Consider the following 21841-nt stretch of genomic DNA (forward strand, 5'->3'; position numbering starts at 1 on the left):
CCATTCCAACCTGTTTCCTATCTTTATATAAACATATGGATAAGAAAAGGCCCGTATATAAGTTTTTAACTTTTTTGTTTTTTTAAAGAGAGAGAGATAGGCAGAGGGAGAGAGGGGGGGAGAGGATCCCAAGCAGGCTCCACACCCAGCACAGAGCCTGATGCAGGGCTCGATCTCACGACCCTGAGATCATAACCTGAGTTGAGTGGGATGCTCAACCGACTGAGCCACCCAGGCGCCCCTTCATATATCATTTTTTTAAACAAAAACAGAATCATGAGGTGTGTGTGTGATATTTGATTTAATGGCTACACTGTGATTATGAGCCAATCTCCAATTTATGAAACTGATTTTTCTTTCTACTTACCATGTTGCAGTGATATCCTCCATACGATCATTTTTGTCGGCTACATTCCTGAAACTGGAATCACGGGACAAGTTCTTTAAATTATTCTCTCCAATGGAAGGAGACACCAGGGAGGCCTTTATGGCCTGGGGGCTGCTATGGCCTCTCGTCTCCCGGCATGGACAGACTCACATTCCACATTCTCTTTCTCTCGCCTCCCTGGCCTTCCCCGCCCCACCCAGGACAGGGGCCGACAGAGAGCTCTCTTCGAGAACTCTCTTCGGGAACTTGGCTCAGGCCAGAGCAGCCCGCTTAACAGGCCCCAGATTTTTGGTCGGGGAAAGCTGAAGGCTTGTGCAGAAAGTGGACTCTTGTTTTTGAGGGAAAGAGACAGCTGATGCTAACAGCCGGGCTCCGGCTCTGCTCAGATTTCAGACCCAAGACCCCTGGCGTCAGGCAGGCCTGGCGCTGGCGAGGTTCCGGGGGACAGCTGGACGGATGCGTGCCTGGCCTGTCATGCCCCATCCTTTCTCCTGCACAGATCTCCCTCGTGAGCCAGGAGCCGGTGCTGTTCGCCCGCTCCATCACAGACAACATCTCCTACGGCCTGCCCACCGTGCCCTTCGAGATGGTAGTGGAGGCCGCACAGAAAGCAAATGCCCACGGCTTCATCATGGAGCTCCAGGACGGCTACAATACAGGTACGCAGCCCAGGAGCATCCTCTCCACCCTGCCTGAAGGTCCACGCTCAGGGATGCGACCCTCCGGGTGAAGCTTTGCTCTCGGCCGGCTGCTCTTTATTTCATGTGAAATTCACTCGACATTTAATACCTTTACAGTACTATGCAAGCAACCACCTCTATTTATTTTTAAACATTATTATTATCTATGACTTATATTTTAGAAAGAGAGACAGCAGGAGCATGGGGGGAGGGGCTGAGGGAGAGGGAGAAGCAGGCTCGCCCTGAGCAGGGAGCTGTGCGGGGAGCCCGATGCAGGACTCGATCCCAGGACCCTGGAATCATGATCTGAGCTGAAGGCAGATGCTTAACTGACTGAGCCACCCAGGTGCCCCAAAACATTATGATTTTCAAATAATATATGTATCAGATTAATGATAGTTGCTTAATTTTGTATTAAGTCAATATTTTAATATAATAAATTTAACAGTATACTGATTTATATCATATATTTTGTTATACTTAATATACTTTAAAATTTTAACTCTGAGGGGTACCTGGGTGGCTCAGTGGGTTAAGCCTCTGCCTTCATTTCAGATCATGATCCCAGGGTCCTGGGATCGAGTCCCGCATCGCATCAGGCTCTCTGCTCAGCAGGGAGCCTGCTTCCTCCTCTCTCCACCTGTCTCTCTGCCTGCTTGTGATCTCTCTCTGTCAAATGAATAAATAAGTTCTTTAAAAAATAAATAAAATGTTAACTTTTGAGAAGGGGCTATTTACATGGTTCAAAACTAAAAATGTGGGGCGCCTGGGTGGCTCAGTGGGTTAAGCCGCTGCCTTCGGCTCAGGTCATGATCTCAGGGTCCTGGGATCGAGTCCCGCATTGGGCTCTCTGCTCAGCAGGGAGCCTGCTTCCTTCTCTCTCTCTGCCTGCCTCTCAGTGTACTTGTGATTTCTCTCTGTCAAATAAACAAATAAAATCTTAAAAAAAAAATAAATTAAAAAAAACCCCAAAAAACTAAAAATGTGTATGAAATGATAGACAATGTGGGGTTTTACTCCATCGCTTTCTCTACCCCTGTTTCCTCCTGGCCCACCCAAACGTCTTTTGTTACCTTCCTACATGTCCTCTGGGAGCTGCTTCATGCAAATGTGAAGGAATATATATATATATATATATATATATATATATATATATATATATGTAATTTTTTTTTAAGATTTATTTATTTGACAGACAGAGATTATATGTAGGCAGAGGGGAGAGGGGAGCAGGCTCCCCACTGAGCAGAGAGCCTGATGTGGGACTCGATCCCAGGACCCTGAGATCATGACCTGAGCTGAAGGCAGAGGCTTAACCCACTGAGCCACCCAGGTGCCCCAGTGAATGTATATCTTTATTTCCTCCTAACCTTTTAGACAAGTTTTGTTTTGTTTTGTTTTTTAAGATTTTATTTATTTGTTAGAGAGAGAGACAGAGCACAAGCACAGGCAGACAGAGTGGCAGGCTAGAGGCAGAGGGAGAAGCAGGCTCCCTACCGAGCAAGGAGCCCAATGTGGGACTCCATCCCAGGACGCTGGGATCATGACCTGAGCTGAAGGCAGCCGCTTAACCCACTGAGCCACCCAGGTGCCCTCCTCCTAACCTTTTAAAGAAAAAAAAAACAAAACAAAAAACCAGCACCTTATATTCTGCACCTGGCTTTTTTTTTTTTTTTTTTTTTGACTTAACATGGCATCTTAGTGATGTTCCATGTTGTCACTTAGACCTCCCTTGCTCCGTTTTTAAGCAGTGGCATAGTATTCCAGGGTATCAGGCTTTATGATAATTAGTTTTAAAAATTCATTCAGTTTCCTGCTGATGGACGTTCGAGTAGATCTTTTATTTTGATTTGCAGTGTTAGTCCTGTGAGTTGTGCGTAACACAAGCCTTGGCCACCATGCTTGGGAAAGTCACTTGTAGGGATAATCCACAGAGGTGGGGATGCAGGTGCCAGGGTCATGCACTTGAACTTGTGATCCGTAGACTTGCACAGTGCAGGGTGATAGACACGGGGGTGTATGCACTGTGGCCGGAGGGATCACCCCGACTGTGCTTGCCCCAGAAGGATAGGGGAGTGCCTGTCTCCCCACAGCAACACCAGGACAGTGTATTATCAGACGTCGGGATGTTTTCCAGATTAATAGGGAAACATTGGTATCTTAGTACCAATCGAATGTCGTCATGATTCGCATGAACAGGGAGGGAGAGCGTCTTTCCAACTTTCCATGGGTTTGGGAGCTGTTGGTTGTCCCAGCCCGTGGCGCTCTGGACCACGCCTTTTCCTAGAGAGCACAGCTCCTGCGGCAGCGAGGAAGGGAAGAGAGGGTCCTCTCTGTCTTCCCTAGGGCTGCCCTGGCCTCACCCTCTGCTCATTTGCCCCTGTCCCTTTGTCATGCAGAGACTGGGGAGAAGGGCGCCCAGCTATCGGGTGGCCAGAAGCAGCGGGTGGCCATGGCTCGGGCTCTGGTGCGGAACCCACCTGTCCTCATCTTGGACGAAGCCACCAGCGCTCTGGATGCGGAGAGCGAGTACCTGGTGAGTGGCGGGGTGGCGGGGTGATGCCGGAGAAAAGAGCGGGCGCCACGAAGGGCTTGGAGATGCCCTGGGGGCTCTCCCAGGCTGTCAGCTTCCTGGACTGGGGTGTTCGGGGCTGAAGGTCCATCTAGCTGGCTCTTGGCAGAGCTCAAAATACATGACACGGGTTTGGAGTCGAGGCCCTGCCCTCAGCTCATCCGAGCCCGTGTCTTCCGCTCCCTGAGCCCCCTTTCCATTGGTAAAGAGCGTCCCAATGGTATATCTGTCAGTGACCAGGTGGGTGCCGTGGCCCCTCCCTGGTCGGATCTTGGATTACACAGGACTCACTGAGCTCTGGGCCACCAAGCACCGTCCCAGCCGCCGAGGTTGCCGTGACGGGCTGACTAGACAGACAAAGGCCTGCCCCTGCGGCTTTTCCAGTCCGGGGGAGACGAGCATGAATTCAACCTGTGGCCCATGGCACACAGAAAACAAGACCATCTGAGAGAGAAATTGAGACAGGTCACCCTGCCAGAGAGGGACACAGCCAGACATTGATGCTGGAAAAACAGATTTTCTGCAGTAGCGACTGACAGTAAGGGAAAGAGCAGGGCTCCATTCTGATTTGTGCAGAGGGGACAGCGGCGAAAGGCGTTGAAGAGAATGAAGGCACAAGGAGCAGCAGGCTTGCGGGGCAGCCGGGAGTTGGTCAGTGTGGATGTGATTAGGCAGCGGTGTCTGCTGACTGCCAGCTGTGGGCAGGAATTCTGTCCTCCCATAGAGACTGGGAGACCCAGGCCTGTCCTTCCTGATGATTACATTTCAAAGGAATGGCCTTTAGGTCCTTGAGAAAGACAGTCCTGACTGTAGGAGACTCATATAGAAGTATCAAAGGGACAGAGAAAGGATTTGCAATTATAAGCCCTTTTTATTAAACACTTTAAGAAAGGGAGGTCAGGGGCGTACTGTCAGGTGTTGGCTAGAACAGTCAGTTCCCCTGGCAGTACTGAGCATTTAGGGGGTTGGGTCATCCCTGAGACACGGCCTGACACTCCCGAAGCCCTGCTGGAGTGTGACCATCTCCCCGATGCATGTGGGGTCTTCAGGTGCCATTTGAGCTGAGACCCAGGAGAAGAGGCAGCTGAGCATCCAAGAAGGAAAAAAGCAGCATGTGCAAAGGCCCAGAGCAAGTTCACAGGCAAGCGCAAAGGTCAGCATGTCAGGCTGGTGGGAGTCTGACAAGGTAAGGTGAGGACAGAGTCATAGGGATACACAGGATCCTTGGACCCTAGTCATAGAGTTTGGATTTTTTTTTTTTTTTGAAGAAAAGTTTCAGGTTTAAAGAAAATTCAGCAAAAAGTGCAGAGAGTTCCCCTATATCTCCTTTTCACCCCACAGATAGTTTCTCCTGTGATTAGCATCTTGTCACGGTGCGTTTGTTTCAGTCGATGAGCAGGTTTTACTGCATTGTTGCTAATCAGGTCCCTGGTTTACGTCAGGAGTCCCTCTTGGTGTCGCGAAGTCTCGTCTGCGACAAGTGCAGAATGGCAGGCAGAGGCTGGATTTTATTCTTGTTTGGGACACGAAGCTGTTGGGGGACCTCAGAGCAGGAATTCAGCAAGAACCAATCGAAACATTAAATCCACGAGGCCGAGGAAGGGGACGGGGAGGGCAGGTTGCAGGCATCCGGGCAAGAAGTAACCGGGGTAGCCGTGGGAGGTGGGAAAGAGCCAGAGGAACTGGGAGAGATGCCCCCAGAAGGATTCGCCCAGGCCTTGGGTTTGGCCAAGGATGGAGAATTGAGTGCCGCGGTCTCATGGGCTTCAGCTTTGAGGCTGATGGTGAGACCATGAGCCAAGGCAAAGGTCGCAAAGAGCAGGAAGAGCAGAGAGGCGACCGGGTTAGGGTTCAGCTGTCGCTTGCCCGGCGCCTCCCCTGCACAGGGCCCTGAGCTCCATCCCCTGTGCCCCAAACCCCAGGGAGCCAGTGGGGTGGGGGTGGGGAGCGAGCCCTGGCTTCCCTAAGGAGGCACTGAGGCTCAGCTACAGGGTGGGTGTGGGAGCAGCTCCGGGCGTGGTTGGGGGGGCGGGCGGGGCAGCACCCCCACGAGCCAGTGCCCTCCGTCTCCCCAGATCCAGCAGGCCATCCACGGCAACCTGCAGAAGCACACCGTGCTCATCATCGCGCACCGCCTGAGCACGGTGGAGCGCGCGCACCTCATCGTGGTGCTGGACAAGGGCCGCGTGGTGCAGCAGGGCACGCACCAGCAGCTGCTGGCCCAGGGCGGCCTCTACGCCAAGCTGGTGCAGCGGCAGATGCTGGGGCTCGAGCCCGCCGCGGACTACTCAGCTGGCCACAAGGACCCACCGGGCAGCGGCCACAAGGCCTGACCGCAGGCCCCGCCTCGCACGGTGGGGCCGAGGTCCCAGTGCCTGCCGGGCAGATGTACCCATGGGGGCCCCCCCATCCCCTCTGCCCTCTGAGCCGAGGCCCACCGTGCCGGAGGACAGCCTGCCATGTCCCATGTGTCACTGCTTCCTGCATCGCGCCCCCCTATCCATCCACCTGCCCCCACCCCCACCCCGCCCTTCCCCGCTGGGCAGCAGAGACCCCGCTGGTCTCTCCATCCGGTCTCCCAGGGCTTCTAAGAGAAGGTAGAGCTACCTTTTTAAACCAAGATCTCACTTGAAGAACCAGGGTATTTTACTGCTTGGTTCGATGGGCCCCAGTCAACTCCCAGATTTCAAAAACTTTTTTTTTTTTTTTTTTTAAATGGGGAGTAATGATGGGCAAGGTCACTGAGATATTCTAGAAACTTCTGAGCCAGGAGTGAACGATCCTTCCTAATAGCCTGGGGGATGCCAGGGGAGAATTAGGCCTCTGCCCTCTGCCCCTCGAGAGAAGGGGCTTTCCTGTCCCCAAAGAGGGACGCAGAGGAGGGGACTTCCTCTCTCACTTCGAAGCTTTGTGAGTCAGGCCAGGGGTCGGCGGGAAGAGTGGGAAGGGCCTGTCTGCCCGTGGCCCTTGCCGTCCTGCCAAATCTAAGCCAGTCTCACTGTGAACCACTACTAACCTTAACTGGGGGAGTGAGGGGCTGGCCAGGCCCGCAGAGCCTCAGGGTGGCCCCAGCCCCACCCCGGCGTGAGCCCCTCCGGCCCGCCTCATCCCTTGCTCCATCTCCCCCCTCCAGCCGGCAGCCCCTCCCCCACATGCACCCCTGCTCCGCTCCTCGCTCTGCTCTTGGGAGGGGAGGCCCTTCAGTGCCGGATGTCTGAGAGATGCGTTCTCTTCCCTGTCTGGTGGACAGAATGGCGGCAAAGCTCAGGCTCTGGTTTTGCAGGGTGGGGGTGGGTGGGTGTTTGCAAGATGTTGGAAGATCCCAGTCAATAAAGTGTACTACCTCTGACCCCTGACCTCTGACCTCTTCCTGGGCCCTCTGCCCCGTCCCCTGGTTAGATTTTTCCATCAGACATAGCCTGAGAGATTTGGCTAAAGGGCCTCCCCCACAGGGTCTGGGAGCCCCCCTTCTGTGCTCTTCATGTCCCCAGGAACTCTAACACTGAAGAATTTATTCTGTCTGTCTCCACGGGGCTTGTGCAGGGTCACGGAGGCCTGTCTCCTTGACATCTGGGGGACTTCTGTGCAAATGCCACCTGCTCTTTTCCATCAGGGACCGGGCCCCCCATGCCCACTTCACCCCACGGAGCCAGGAGGTCTTACCTAACAGCTCCATCAGAAGGGAGGTGAGACTGGGCACAGGAAAAACCTCTGGGGCGGTTATTCTTGTGGGGCTGTGATGAAGTCCAGGATCCTGGGAGGGGGCCGGGGGGCAGTGGCTGTTTACCAACTAGGGGAGAAATATTTCAGTACAGTAACTACTAGTGTGGCCACGTACCCATTTTCCTGCCCGGTAAGCTGACCTAGACTGCCACCAGCCGAGTCTCCTGCTTCACCTCAGGGGCTTAAGGAAACCGAGTCCCAGGGAGGTTAAGCTGCTTGCTCAGGACCACCAGCTAGTGAGGGCTAGAGCCAGGATTCACACCCAAGAAGCGCGTGTGTGTGCCTGACCGGAACCACGGAAGGCCTGAGAGTGCAGCTCTAAGGGGAGACTTGACTGACCCTGCGGCAGAGGCTGTACGGATCCAACGTCAGACCTGAGTTCTCAAATAGAAGTGCTTCTGGGAGCCAGGTAAGTACTGCAAGTGTGTGCAGTCGGCCAGGAATAAGAGAAAGGAGACAACCCTCTTGGTTTCTGTTCCATTTTTTCCACTTTCGCGATGGCGCAGAGAAATCTTTCCCGTTCTACTAGAAAGAGAACACGGTGCCAGCCTGGGAATGAATGGTGACCGAGGCCTCAGACTTGTGCTGCGGCGGTGGGGGGTTGGGGGGGCTGGGTTTCGGCTGCAGTCCCTTGAGGCCACGCAGGAAGGTAACCTTGAATCAGCAGATCCACAGAGATTTTCGGAGAAGCTGGAAATTGGAGTTTTAATGTGAGATTGACTGCTTTTTATAGATTGGCTCAAATTAGTTTACAAAACCCAGGGTCAATAAACACAGCTCGAGGCAGTCTGCCGCCTGTGGGTCACCCCTTGGTAACCTCTATCCTCAACATCCTTTTCCTCCGAAGTCTTTGGAGCCTCCCCTTCAGGGTGAGTTTTTCCCTGCCAAGGGGCAGGGGTTGGGGGCCCGCAGCCCAACCCCATTCCAGCCCAGGCTCCTCCCTCACCCCTCCCCACCCCCACCCCCACCCTCCAACAACCCTAGGCTGGGCTCCGCAGATTCACCACACGTTCCCATGCCGGTGTCCGCTACAGCTCCCCAGTTCGTAAACCTGAACCCAAAAGCAGACCCTAGGCAGACAAAAGAACCTTTCAGAGACCGAGCTAGCTGCTTTTTAGAAGGCAGATAGGATTTTTAACTTTAATTTTAATTTAATTTTTAACTTTAATTTATTTTATTTTTTTTAAGATTTTATTTATTTATTTGACACAGAGATCACAAGCAGGCAGAGAGGCAGACGGGGGTGGGGGGGGGGCAGGAAGCAGGCTCCCTGCAGAGCAGAGAGCCTGATGCACGGGCTCAATCCCAGGACCCTGGGATCATGACCCGAGCCGAAGGCAGAGGCTTTACCCCACTGAGCCACCCAGGCACCCCGAGATACGATTTTTTAAATAAATGTTTTACTTTGGGATAATTTTAGTATTTTTTTTTAAAGATTTTATTTATATGAGAGAGACCACAAGTGGGTGGAGTAGGGGAGGGGGCAGAGAAAGAAGCCAACTCCCCACTAAGCAGGGAGCCTAACGTGGGGCTCGATCCCAGAACCCTGAGATCATGACCTGAGCCAAAGGCAGACGCTTAACTGACTGAGCCCCCCAGGCGTCCCAGGATAATTTTAGTGTTACAGAAAAGTTGCAATGAAACAGAAGCATTTCCTATATAGCCCTTAGTGAGCTTTCCTCCTGTTCCCATCACGTGTGATCGTGGAGCACTTATCATACCAAAACAACAACACTGGTCTCTCACTGTCCATGAAACTCCAGGCTTTTTTTCTATTTCACCAATTTTCCAATAATGTGGGGTTGTTTTTCTTTTTTGTTTTTTTTTTTAACAAATTTTTTTTTAAGATTTTATTTATTTATTTGACAGACAGAGATCAGAAGCAGGCAAAGAAGCAGAGAGAGAGAGAGGAGGAAGCAGGCTCCCTGCTGAGCAGAGAGCCCAATGCGGGGCTTGATCCCAGGACCCTGGGATCATCCTGAGCCGAAGGCAGAGGCTTTAACCCACTGAGCCACCCAGGCACCCCGGCTTTGTTTTTTGTTCTAGGATCCAATTCAGGGCACCACACTGCTTTTAATTTTTTTTTTTTTTTAACTGTAGTAAAATCATACAGGTTGTAACAGGTGTCCACGCTTCCTGCTTCGTGGCTGAATAGGATTCCATTGTGTGGATAGACCACGTTTTGGTTATCCCGTGATCCCTTAGTAGACTCTTGGGTTGTCTCAACCTTTTGGCTGTTATGAATAGCGCTTCTGTGAACATTCATGTCTTTGTGCGGATCTAAGTTTTCATATCTCTTGGGTACACACCCAGCACCGGAATGCTGAGTCTTTTTTTTTTTTTTTTTAAGATTTTATTTATTTATTTGACAGACAGAGATCACAAGCAGGCAGAGAGGCAGGCAGAGAGAGAGGAGGAAGCAGGCTCCCTGCTGAGCAGAGAGCCCAATGCAATATGGGGCTCGATCCCAGGACCCTGAGATCATGACCTGAGCTGAAGGCAAAGGCTTAACCCACTGAGCCACCCAGGCGCCCCGAATGCTGAGTCTTAACAGTCGCTCTCCGTTCTGCATTTTGAGGACCCACCAAACTGTCCCCGCGGTGGCTGCCCCATTATACGTTCTAAAGCGTTAGGGTTCCGATTTCTGCACAGCCTCACCAAATGCTTCTTATTTTCTGTTTTTCTTTATTTATAATTTTAAATTACAGTCATCCTGGTGGGTCTGAAGTGGAGAGCCTTGATTTTTAAAGTAGACTTTTTCTCCCTGGTAATTAATTGAGCAAATGGGGCTACCCTCTTCTGTCCCAGGTCCTGTGGGAGGCGATCTGGGGCAACCATGGCAGCCGAGCCCCCGGGGGGGAATGCACCATCCTCTGGGGAGATAGCCAAGGAAGTAAGTGAGGATGAGACAGGATGGTGACGGGCGCGGGGACGCTGGGGACCCAGAGCGGGCTTCGTCCTTAATCCTGGTGTAAAGACCCAAGGGCCAGGGGGAGGACAGAGGCAGGGCTGTCTTTGCACAGACTTGCCACCTACGTTGAAGCTATTGAACACGGGGCCCCGCATTTTCATTTTGCACCAGGCCCTGCCAATTCTGTAGCTTGTCGTGGGTGGTTGTCCCAGCTGGGGGCAGGGGTCGGGGGGGGGGGGGGGGCCCCCCCCGCGTCTCCTTTGGCGCCCCCGGGGGGGGGGTTTTTTTTTTTTTTTTTTTTTTGGACCCGGGCTTTTCTCACCTGTCAAGCCCCTGCCGCAGGTCATCCCTCCCCTCTCGCTGCCCCCTCTCTCGCGTGTGCTGCTCCCTGAAGCTGAATGAGTACATTAGGCAGCAGATGGGTTTTTCCAAATGGCTGGCCTCAGCAGACTCGGATCCAGAGTCTGTCTGTTGGGAGGAGGCTGTTCATCTGATTTGGGGTCGCCGTCACAGCTGACAGCTCCGGATAGAGAACCCAGCACCTTGAGGTGCTCTCTGTCGCCGCAGAGCTGGAGAGGATGCTCAAGGTGGGCTCTTTGGGGTCAAGCAGCCTCACCTGGGTAGTAGGAACGCCAGCCCCTCGACAGTATGTTCCGTCCGTTGCCCAATGGCTGTGCCAGAGCTCTGACCCCGCCTCAGGAAGCTGTCATAACTAATGCGCTCAGAAATCCACCTGTCTTCCTCCTCTTTCTCTCTCTCTCTTTTTTAAGATTTATGGGCAGTCCTGCCTAGCTCAGTCAGTAGAGCATGTGCCTCTTGATCTCAGGGTCCTGAGTTCAAGCCCCGTGACAGAGGGCTGGCTTTACAAATAATAATAGTGATAATAATAAACTTTTTTTTAATGGAGATTTTGTTAATTTGAGAGACAGAAACCATGAGCAGGGCGGAAGGGACAATGGAGGGTGAGGGCAGAGGCAGAGGGAGAGGGAGAATCAGACATCCCGCTAAGCAGGGAACCAGACACAACATGGGGCTCCATCCCAGGACCCCGAAATCATGACCTGAGCCCACGGCAGACGCTTAGCCCACTGAGCCACCCACGTGCCCCCTGATTATTTTTTTCTCTCTGGTACCAGGTGTCAGTGTGGGTTTGGGGAGAGAGAAGTTCTCATTCACTGTCTTGAGAGTGCAGATGGGGACAACCACTTTGGAAAGCGATTTTCCCACATGTGGTTAAAAAAAAAGGTTGAGATGAGCAAACCGTACAACCCACAATTCTGCCCTTCCTGTGCCTGAGAGGAGGGGCTTTAACATTTTTTTCTTCATTGAGGTAAAGTTCACAGAACATAAAATTCGCCATTGACACCATTTTCTAAAGCACAGAATTCAGTGGCTTTTAGTAAATTCACAATGTTGTGAAACTATCATTGCGATCTAATTCCAGAACATTCTCGGAAAGGAAATCCGTACCCATTAAGCCATCAGTCCCCACTTCCCCTCCCCCCCACCGCCAGATCCTGGCAACCACTAATCTGCTTTCCATCTCTATGGATTTGCTTGTTCTGGGCGCTTCATGGAAATGCAGTCCTACAGTATGAGATCTTTTGAGCCTGGCCTTTTTCACTCAGCATCATGTTTTCAAGGTTCATCCATGTTGGAACATGTATCCGTACCTTATTTTTTATTACGGTGGAGCAGGATTTGACTGCATATGGGAGGACCCCCTCTGTCTGTTTATCTGTTCATCTGTTGGTGAATATGCGGGTTGGTTCCGCCTTCCCCTGTTGTGAAGAGAGCTGCCGTGAACATTTGCGTACACGTTTTCACGTGGACGTACATTTTCAATTCTTTTGGGTGGAATCGCTGGGGGGAGGAATATTTTGTAAACCTTGTTTTGGGGGCATCTGGGTGGCTCAGTTGGGGAAGCATCTGCCTTCGGGTCAGATCATGATCTCAGGGTGCTGAGATCGAGTCCTCCCTTGGGCTCCCTGCTCGGTGGGGCTGCTTCTACCTCTTTCCCAGCTCGTGCTTTCTCTCCTATCTCTGTCTCTCTCTCTCAAATAAATAATAAAATCTAAAAAAAAAAATTAAATAAACCTTGTTTTCACTGCAATCCTTAGTAAGAAAAACACTTCCCCTCCCTACCAAGAACACACACACATACACACCCACCAAAAGCTTCACCAAAGAATAGTAAAGTACTTATTACAAATGATTCTGACCTATGTCATTTAAGAAAAAAAAAAAATGGATTTTCTGACTCATTCATGCCTCGGGCAGTGTGAAAACCACTGCTTTGGGTTTTTTTTTTTTTAACTTTTTGTTAAAAATTAAATTCAATTAATTAACATATAATATATTATTAGTTCCAGTTGTAGAGGTCAGTGATTCATCAGGCTTACATAATACCCAGTGCGTATCACATCACGTGCCCTCCGTAATGCCCATCACCCGGTTACCCCCCCCCCCCCCCCCCCCCCCCCCGCCGGAAGAACACTGCTTTGGAGTAATCAGCTCAAGGATGTTTGTAGCAGCCTGGTTTGCATTTGCAAATATTAGAAACAACTTCCCTGTCTTTAATTTGGTTTTAAAAAGTGTGCTGTAGGACAAAGGGTGAAATATTCATGCAGGAGGAAAAGGCATAAATTAGAGCTATGCATGTTAACTTGGATAGATCTCAAAAACATAAAAATGAGCCAGAAAGCACACTGCAGAATAACCTATTAGGTAGAGTTAATTTATTTATGTTCATTAATATACATAGAAACAGTACCCGCTGTATTTTTGGCATATATAAATATGTGTGTAAAGTTTGAAGTTTTTATTTTAATTCCAATTAGTTATAATGCCAGCGCTATATTGGTTTCGGATGTACAATATAGTGATTCAGAGCTAACATACATCTCCTGGTGACCTCACGTGACCTCACAAGTGTGCTCCTTAATCCCCATCCCCTATTTCTCCCCTCCCCCACCCCCGCCATGTGTGTCAAGTTTAAAAATAGGCTGAGGGACTCCTGGCTGGCTCAGTTGATCTCGGAGTTGTGAGTTGGGTGTAGAGATTACTTAAATAAAATCTTAAAAATAAATACATAAATAAATAAAAGTAGGCTGAGAGGCTATACACTTCATTTGTGTTGGAGGTTCTCTCGTGATTAGAGGGACATCAACATAAATACACTTTTGGTGAGAATTAATGTCCATTCCAAGCAAATAGAAGAAATGTTAACGTTCAGTTCTGTGCATCAGGCACATGTGTGAGTGTTATATTGTTCCATGTACATTTCTTTTTCTTTTCTTTTCTTTTCTTTTTTAGATTTTATTTATTTATTTGATGGAGAGAGAGATCACGAGTAGGCAGAGCGGCAGGCAGAGCGAGAGGGGGAAGCAGGCTCCGGGCTGAGCAGAGAGCCCAAAGCGGAACTTGATCCCAGGACCTTGAGACCATGACCTAAGCCAAAGGCAGAGGCTTAACCCATTGAGCCACCCAGGCACCCCTCTTTTTCTTTTTTTTAAAAAGATTTTATTTTTAAGTATCGCCACACCCAAGGTGGGGCTAGAACCCACAACCCCGGGATCAAGAGTGGCACGTTCCACTGACTGAGCCAGCGAGGCGCCCTCCCGTACGTTTCTGAATATTACAGTTTTCCCCAGGGATGGGGATACACGGAACACTCAAAACAAAGTAAACCAACCCTGGTGTGCCAAGCACTGATGAGTCCCACCCACACTTCCTGGAACAAGATGGAAGGCAGCTGTTAGGATTTCTGTTTACTAAGAACAGAAGTTGTTGAAAGCTCAACAGCCAGCTAGCCCATCTAGACTTCTCTGTTGGACCTGAGGGGCCACGGTGGGGATCTTCACCCTCCTCCCTCCCTGAGAACCTTCACCCCAATCCTGCACTTCTCCAGGCCCTGAGATTCTAGAAAGTTCCACAGAGCAGAGACTCTGGGATCCAGCACCCAAACACCCATTACAGCTGAGGTTGGTGACTTCTGGCCCCAGGTAGGAGAGCTATTATATTTCAAATAATAATACAGAAAAGTTTTTTAACTTTTGGGGAGGTGTTGGGTGGAGGGAGAGTCACAAAGAGGCTGTTTAATTGTTTAATCTTTGCCTTTTTTATTGTGGTAAAATACACATAGCATAAAATTGACCATTTTAAACTGTGCCACCCAGAGGCCTTAAGTACGTTCACAATTTTCCTTTACCTTTTAATTTTTATTTTAATTTTTAAAATTTATTTAATCTCTACACCCAGCATGGGGCTCGATCTCATGACCCTAAGATCAAGAGTCACATGCTCTCTCCAGGAGCCCCTCCTTTTACTTTTTAAAAACACGTTTGTTGGGCGCTTACGTGGCTCAGGTCACGATCTCAGGGTCCTGGAATCAAGTCAGGCTCAGCGGGGAGTCTGCGTCTCCCTCTCCCTCTACCCCCTCATTGGCACTCACTCGCTGTCTCATGCATTCTCTCTCTCTCTCTCAAATAAGTAAATCTTTAAAAAACAAAAACAAAAAACAAAACACATTTATTATCTCCTTTCATCTGAATGGCCAACCTGCAGAGACCAGGACAGAGACAGGCAGGTGAGGACAGTGATGGTGGCGACTGTTCCATACGAAACATTTCAACGCACCAATGCCACACTGAGCATCTTGTATGATAGTCATTCCCTGACTCCTCACAACAAGCCTGTGACGGAGCTCGTACTATAAACCGTGGTTTTTCAAGCAAGAGAAATGAGATTAAATAACATAGAATAGAGCTAAGTGACAAAGCTGGGACTTGACCCAGGCATTTTGAACACCTGAACCCCAAGCCAGAGCCCTTAACCAGCCTACCAGGCTGATCACAGCCTCATTCATCTAACCAATTCCCCACCCGAATTCCTTTCCGTCTTCGTGGTTTGTTTGTTTGTTTTTTTAATGTTTGCAATAAGTCATTAGGAGTTACTTGTTCTGGCCCAAGGACTGGGAATTGGTGAAGAGAGGTCTGTGCTGAGTCACTAACAGGAAAGAATGAAGAAACAGAACCTAACCAGTATTTGCTTTCTTAGGGCAGGAGGAAGTAGTCCATTTAAATAGCTGAGTCACTCCTGGGCGGTCCCAGCAGCAATTTCCAATGACAAAGATGCACCTCACATTGTTGCCGCTCCTTTCCTTTGACAACCTGAGATGGGTCATTCAGCAGTGATTATTATGAATTGAGTGCCTACTGTGTACCAGGCACTGTGCTAGGCTGTGGGTCACCACGGAACATAAGAAGTATGAGGCCGCCTATGTTCTGATGGATCATGAACCCCACATGGTGAAAAGACAAGAGGGTGATCTGGAAGCGGGTGCCCTTTGCGTTGGGGTCATCTGAGGAGGTGATGATGTCCGAGCTGAGTGAGGCGAGGGGCCAGCCACAGGGATCTGGGGGAAACAATGAGCCAACAACAACCTGGTGGGTCCTGAGAACGTTGAACACGGAGGAATCATAGGACCCAGCAATTCCGCTCCTAGGTAGAGACCCACAAGAAATGAAGACATGTCCAGGCAGAAACTTGTACATAGATATTCGTAACACCTCTATTCACAATAGCCAAAAGGGGGAAACAGCCAGATTGTGCGTGAAGTAACAAATGGGTAAACAAATGGGGTACGCAGACAGTCCGGTACGACTCCACTGTAGAAAGCGAACAACGTTCTGACACCTGCTACCACGTGGGTGAGCCCTGGAAGCATCACGCTACTGAAATCAGCCATCACAAAAGCCACATAGTGTATGATTCCCTTTGTATGACATATTCAGAATAGGCAAATCGATGTCAGAAAGCAGGTTAGAGGTTACCGGGGCATGGGAGTGGGGGTGGGGGATGGGCAGTGACTGCTTTAATGGGAATGAGGTGTCTTTATTGGTTAATGAGAAAGTTTTGAAGCGTCAGAGACCTGGAGGTTGCATAGCACTGGGAATACACTAATCCGAGAGCATTCGCACACTTGAGAATGGTTAATTGCGTGTTATGGGAATTTCACACACACACACCCCCAAAAAAGGGTGGGTGGAAAAAGATTGATCTGGGCAAAGGAGTGGCAAGTTTGAAGATCACGTGACAGGAAGAAGCCCGGAATTTGTAGAGCAGGAAATGGGCAGTGACAGGGACCCACGGACAAGGTAAGGGAGGAAAGCAGGACAGGACTTGACCCAGCAGCTTCTGGGAGCTGGTTGACATACCCTGCCAAGAGTGGAGATTGTTGGAGGGTTTTAATCAGGCTGAGGAAGACGTGCTGGACTGGACGGGGCCCAAGAGAGGCAGCAGGCACCCCCAACTCCCCACCCCAAGCAGCCAGGCCTGAGCTCAGCCTGCTCTGTAGCCTTGGAGAGGGACCCTCACTCAGGACAGCCTGGGGGTACTATGCTAAGTGAAGTAAGCTGGTTGGAGAAAGACAATTATCATGTGATCTCACTGATGTGTGGAATTTAAGAAACAAAACAGAAGATCATACAGGAAGAGAGGAGAAAAATAAAACAAGACGAAATCAGAGAGGGAGAAAAACCATGAGACTCTTAAGCATGGGAAACAGACTGAGGGTTGCTGGAGGGGTGGTGGGTTGGGGGGGTGGGGTAACTGGGTGCTGGGCATTAAGGCGGGCACGTGATGTGATGAGTGCTGGGTGTCCTGTGCCACTGAGGAATCCGTGACCTCTTCCTCTGAAGCCAATAATACATTATATGTTAATTGAATTTTTTAAAAAGATTTTATTTATTTTGCACAGAGAGAGAGAGATCACAAGTAGGCAGAGAGGCAGGGAGAGGGAGAAGCAGGATCCCAGGACCCTGAGATCATGACCTGAGCCGAAGGTAGAGGCTTAACCCACTGAGCCACCCAGGCACCCCTGTTAACTGAATTTAAACAAAAAATTAAAAAAAAAAACAATTTCTACTCCCTATTCGACCAAAAAAAAAAGGTATCAGTTATCAGCTAGGGCCCTGGGGTAGATACACAATAGAAGCCCTTCACCTTTCCTGGCCCCAGAGCAATACAGCACACGCCCAGAGGCAATTAGAGTGTCCAGGACACCTCCCCCCTCCCCCCTCACCAAGGCTCTTGGCAGTTATGTAAGCCCTGCCCTTCACAGGCCTGGTCAGGTGCCAGACTCTGAATTCCTTGACCTCTGACCCTCAATTATCTAGCGATTTTGGCTATCAGCCTAGAGAAAGGGAAGGCTTTTTCCAAAGGGGAGACTGGCTGGAGGCCTGGACGGATGTGTGCGGGCTCCAGTGAAGGACAGACTTTTCCAGAGCAGGGAGAGATGCCTGACATCTGCTGTGCCCTTCGGCCTGTGGGCAGTCTCTCTGATTCTCCACCACCCCAGCTGGTCTGCTGGGGTGCTCACAGATTTGACTTGTCAAGGCTTCCCTGGCATGTTGCTAGCTCTCTGAACATACTAGAAGTTTCTTAAAGCCTTTTCACCCCTGGGATCTCCACCCAGTAGGTGTGCTCCTTGCTCATACATAGGTGCTCCAACTCTCACTGCGGGACAGACTCCTGCAATTCCCCTGCCTACTCGAGCTCTCCTCTCTTGATGTCCCAAAGGTCCCTTGGACTCACCGCCCCTGCAGAAATGCAGCCTCAGGCTTTCCTCCCTAACCTATTTTTCTCATAGTCAACTCTGTCTTAATGACACCATCTTCCAGGTGCTCAAGTTCAAGTACCTGGGCCTTGTACTGGACTCTTTCCTTCCTGTCTCCCCTATAGTTATCACGTGGGGAGGCCTGCCGGACTGTCAGGGGCTCAGATCTCTTGAGTTGCACTCTCTGCCTCTCCCACTGAGACCCAAGCCACAACCCACATGCAGGGCCGTGCGGTGATCTCACTTCCCCGCTCCCCACATGCCCGACCCGTGCAAGCCATCCTCCGCAGTCACCAGCCAGACCTAACGTTTTTATTAGCAGACTTTGTTTTTCAGAACCGTTTTAGATTAACAGAAAAATCGCAACAATAGTACACAGAGTCCCTATAACTCACTCACCAGTTTCCCATTATTATTAATAGCTTACATTGGTAAAATGCATTTGGCCCAATTAGCTAATATGGATATGCTGTTATTAACTAAAGACCATAGTTTATTTAGATTTCCTTCGATTTTCCCCTAACGTCTGTCTTCAGTCCTGGAACCTGTCCCGGGACACCATGTTCTTTTTTTTTCTTTTCTTTTCTTTTTTTAAGATTTTATTTATTTGACAGAGAGAGACAGTGAGAGAGGGAACACAAGCAGGGGGAGTGGGAGAGGGAGAAGCAGGCTCCCTGCTGACCAAGGAACCCGATGTGGGGCTCATGACCTGAGCTGAAGGCAGAGGCTTAACCCACTGAGCCACCCAGGCGCCCCAATTGCTGACTCTTGACGTTGACTTTGGTCAGTCGCCTGAAGAGGTAGCATTTTGTCAGTTTTCTCCACTGTGAAGGGGCTCTTCCCCACCTTTTCCATACTGTACTCGTTGGTTTTTTGTTTGTTTTTAAGATTTTATTTTTAATTAATCTCTACACCCACCATGAGGTTCAAACCCACAACCCTAAGATCAAGAGTCACACGCTCTACCACCCGAACCAGCAGGGCGCCCTCACACTGTGCTCTTTGGCAGGAAATCGCCAGGGACAGCCCACACCTACAGACTGGGAGTCATCGAGATCATTAAAACTATAGATCTAGGGGCGCCTGGGTGGCTCAGTGGGTCAAGCCTCGGCTCAGGTCATGATCTCAGGGTCCTGGGATCGAGCCCCGAATTTGGCTCTCTGCTCAGTGGGGAGCCTGCTTCCCCCTCTCTCTCGCTGCCTACTTGTGATCTCTCTCTCTCTCTCTCTCTGTTAAATAAATTAATAAAATCTTTAAAAAAATAAAGAAACTATAAATCTATCCTCTTACTCCTCTGGTTCAAACCTTGGCCCTGGGTACCCTGGGCCTGCCCCATCCCAGCGCACCTCTGCCACCACCCCAACTTGCCAGGCCAGACATGCTGTCCCCTTTCTTTCCTCAAAGTGCCAACCCTGTCCCTACCTCTGGCCTGTGTGAGACTCTTCCTCTGTCTTCATCCCCTTCCCTCCAGTGCTCTCTTGGCTCCTCCTCATTCAGGTTTCTGTCAGCTCCAATGTTACCTCCCTGGGGGGATCCAGGCAAAGTCCCAGAGTCCACGGTCATGACTTCACACCAGCTGCTTGCGACCCACCACGGTGGGCGTATTCACACCGGAGGAAGCGGTCAGGGCTACAGATCAGGGTTTTTTTTTTATTCTGACTACTAAACATTTATCCAAACACCGCGGCCACTCCCAACACAGATCCCAGAACTGTTATGCTTACCCCAAGCTTGAAGGCTCTGAAAAGTGGCGTAGCAGATCTGATGAAGGACAAGACAGAACTAGAGATACTAAAAACTAATAACGAACTCAACTGCATTGGACAGAAGATCGGACACCGCAGAAGGATTAACGAGGTATCAGAAGAAGTCATCCAGGGCCGCCTGGGTGGCTCAGTGGGTTAAGCCTCTGCCTTCGGCTCAGGTCGTGGTCTCAGGGTCCTGGGATCGAGCCCCCGCATCGGGCTCTCTTCTCAGCAGGGAGCCTGCTTCCCTCTCTCTCTCTCTCTGCCTGCCTCTCTGTCTACTTGTGATCTCTGTCTGTCCAATAAATAAAATCTTTTAAAAAAAGAAGAAATCATCCAGAAAGCCACACAGCGACCAAAAAGCCTGATAATACCAGAGGGGGAACACGAGAATGTGAGGGTTCTGGGAGATGTCGTTGTCATGCGTTTATCTGGAGTTTCACCCGGAAGCAGGAGAGGACGGGTGGAGGAAGCTCTAGAAGAGATAATGGCTGGGAATTATCCAGGAGGGATGAAAACCTGTCAACCTGCGGATCTGAAGAGGCCACATATTTGCTGAATGAAGGAGCCAACGTCTTTCGCTTGATCTTAGCCAAAAGAACGAGAAGCAATGAGCCAACGTCTTTCAATAAGAATAAAAGATTCCTTGGTGAGCTGTGCCCTTCCCCTCCTGCCCCTTCCAGTGTGAGCGGCCATGGGTGGAAAGCCCCTGCGCTCTTCCCCCAAACTTTGCACACAGCAGGAGCCAATCCACGGAACCGCAAGTCTGTCAGCCTGCTGCCAGCTCTCCCAGCCAGATGTCCTTCCCCCACTGTTCCGCCTTTGTTGTCTTGCCTCGCCTGCCTAGTTATCTGTGTGGTTTAAAATAGACAGGCAGGGAGAGGAATGTTGCCCAGCTACTGAGCTGAGACAAGCCCAGCTTGCAGCGAGCCTCCAAAACTCTCCCCTCCGGGAAGAGGAGCATCTCAACCTGCTTAGCAATCATTTTTTTTTTTTTCTCTTGGAACAAAGAAAAAAATTGTTTTTCTGAACCCAGAAAAACAATCGGAGTAGCCCTCCAGCTGAGGGCTGGGGGCTGGTAAAGGGTAAGGGTGAGACCAGGTTTTCGGGGTTGTCATTCTCTCTGCTGAGCCCCAAATCCGGGGAACTGTACCCCATCTGCACCAGGCTGCCCCGGGGGGCTGATAGGCCAAGGCAGCATCATGGGCCCCATGCATGCTTTCCTAATGCCTTGTTCTAGTGGCGAAGGAGCTGAGACAGGAATCAGCCCATTTTCCAGAAGGGAAAACTGAGGTCCAAGAAGCGAAGCGGTCCGCTCGTCTTTTCAATGGCCAGTTTCTCTGGTGGGCCAGGCCAGGCTGTTTCTTCTCGTTGAAAATAAACATCAGTATCTGTGACCATGAATCAAATTCTCATCATGTCCTGAGCAGGCCCCTGGACTCCGTAGGGGACCGCCGTCTGACTTTCCCGATTGTAGGGAATTGGATCAGTTCATTGGCAAGGCCGGATCCAGTGCAGGTGGAAAAGGCTCCAGCCCGTTTACAAAAGAGAAGGCAAACATGAGCAGGTCGATGGAGCGCAAACGGAGAGTGTGCGGCGTTGCCAAATGGGGGGCAGGTAACACGGGGCGGCGTGGAGGAACCCTGAAAAATTATGCAAAGTTGAGGAGGCTAGATACAAAAGCACAAATAGGGGCGCCTGGGTGGCTCGGTGGGTTAAGCAGCTGCCTTCGGCTCAGGTCACGATCCCAGCGTCCTGGGTTCAAGTCCTACATCGGGCTCCTTGCTTGGCAGGGAGCCTGCTTCTCCCTCTGCCTCTGCCTGCCACTCTGCCTGCCTGTGCTCACTCTTTCTCTCTCTGAGAAATAAAATCTTAAACACACACACACACACAAAAGCACAAATACTGTCTTTCATGACAGTATGAAATACCTACAACATGAAATACCTACAACAAGCAAACTCAGAAAGTAGAATGGAGGAGGGGGGCAGGGCGCTGGGGTTGAACAGGGACAGAGTCTCCGTTCAAAAATATTCTGTGGTCGGGGCGCCTGGGTGGCTCAGTGGGTTAAGCCGCTGCCTTCGGCTCAGGTCATGATCCCAGGGTCCTGGGATCCAGCCCCACGTCGGACTCTCTCCTCAGCAGGGAGCCTGCTTCCCTTCCTCTCTCTCTGCCTGCCTCTCTGCCTACTTGTGATCTCTGTC

At 50.4% G+C, this 21841-nt stretch overlaps 1 protein-coding gene and 1 long non-coding RNA gene across 6 annotated transcripts in view; one reads left to right on the top strand and one right to left on the bottom strand.

Annotated features, from left to right (window-relative positions):
* ABCB9 (ATP binding cassette subfamily B member 9) overlaps nt 1-6932 on the top strand; it is a 41990-nt gene extending 35058 nt beyond the window's left edge. For all 5 annotated transcript variants that reach the window (XM_059408301.1, XM_059408304.1, XM_059408302.1 and 2 more), the window contains 3 exons: nt 888-1047; nt 3468-3604; nt 5716-6932. In XM_059408301.1, coding sequence (XP_059264284.1) covers nt 888-1047; nt 3468-3604; nt 5716-5973 — 555 coding nt within the window. In that variant the 3' untranslated portion in view covers nt 5974-6932. The remainder of the gene's footprint in view (nt 1-887; nt 1048-3467; nt 3605-5715) is intronic.
* A 448-nt stretch (nt 6933-7380) lies between these two features.
* On the bottom strand, nt 7381-19595 carry LOC132023796 (uncharacterized). The gene is made up of 3 exons (XR_009406044.1): nt 19315-19595; nt 11948-12055; nt 7381-8053 (listed from the first exon to the last, which is right to left on the bottom strand). It is a non-coding gene; the product is annotated as an uncharacterized LOC132023796 (long non-coding RNA).
* Nucleotides 19596-21841: the final 2246 nt, after the last annotated feature.

This window comes from Mustela nigripes, chromosome 8 (assembly GCF_022355385.1).
Source record: "Mustela nigripes isolate SB6536 chromosome 8, MUSNIG.SB6536, whole genome shotgun sequence".
Lineage (NCBI taxonomy): Eukaryota > Metazoa > Chordata > Mammalia > Carnivora > Mustelidae > Mustela > Mustela nigripes.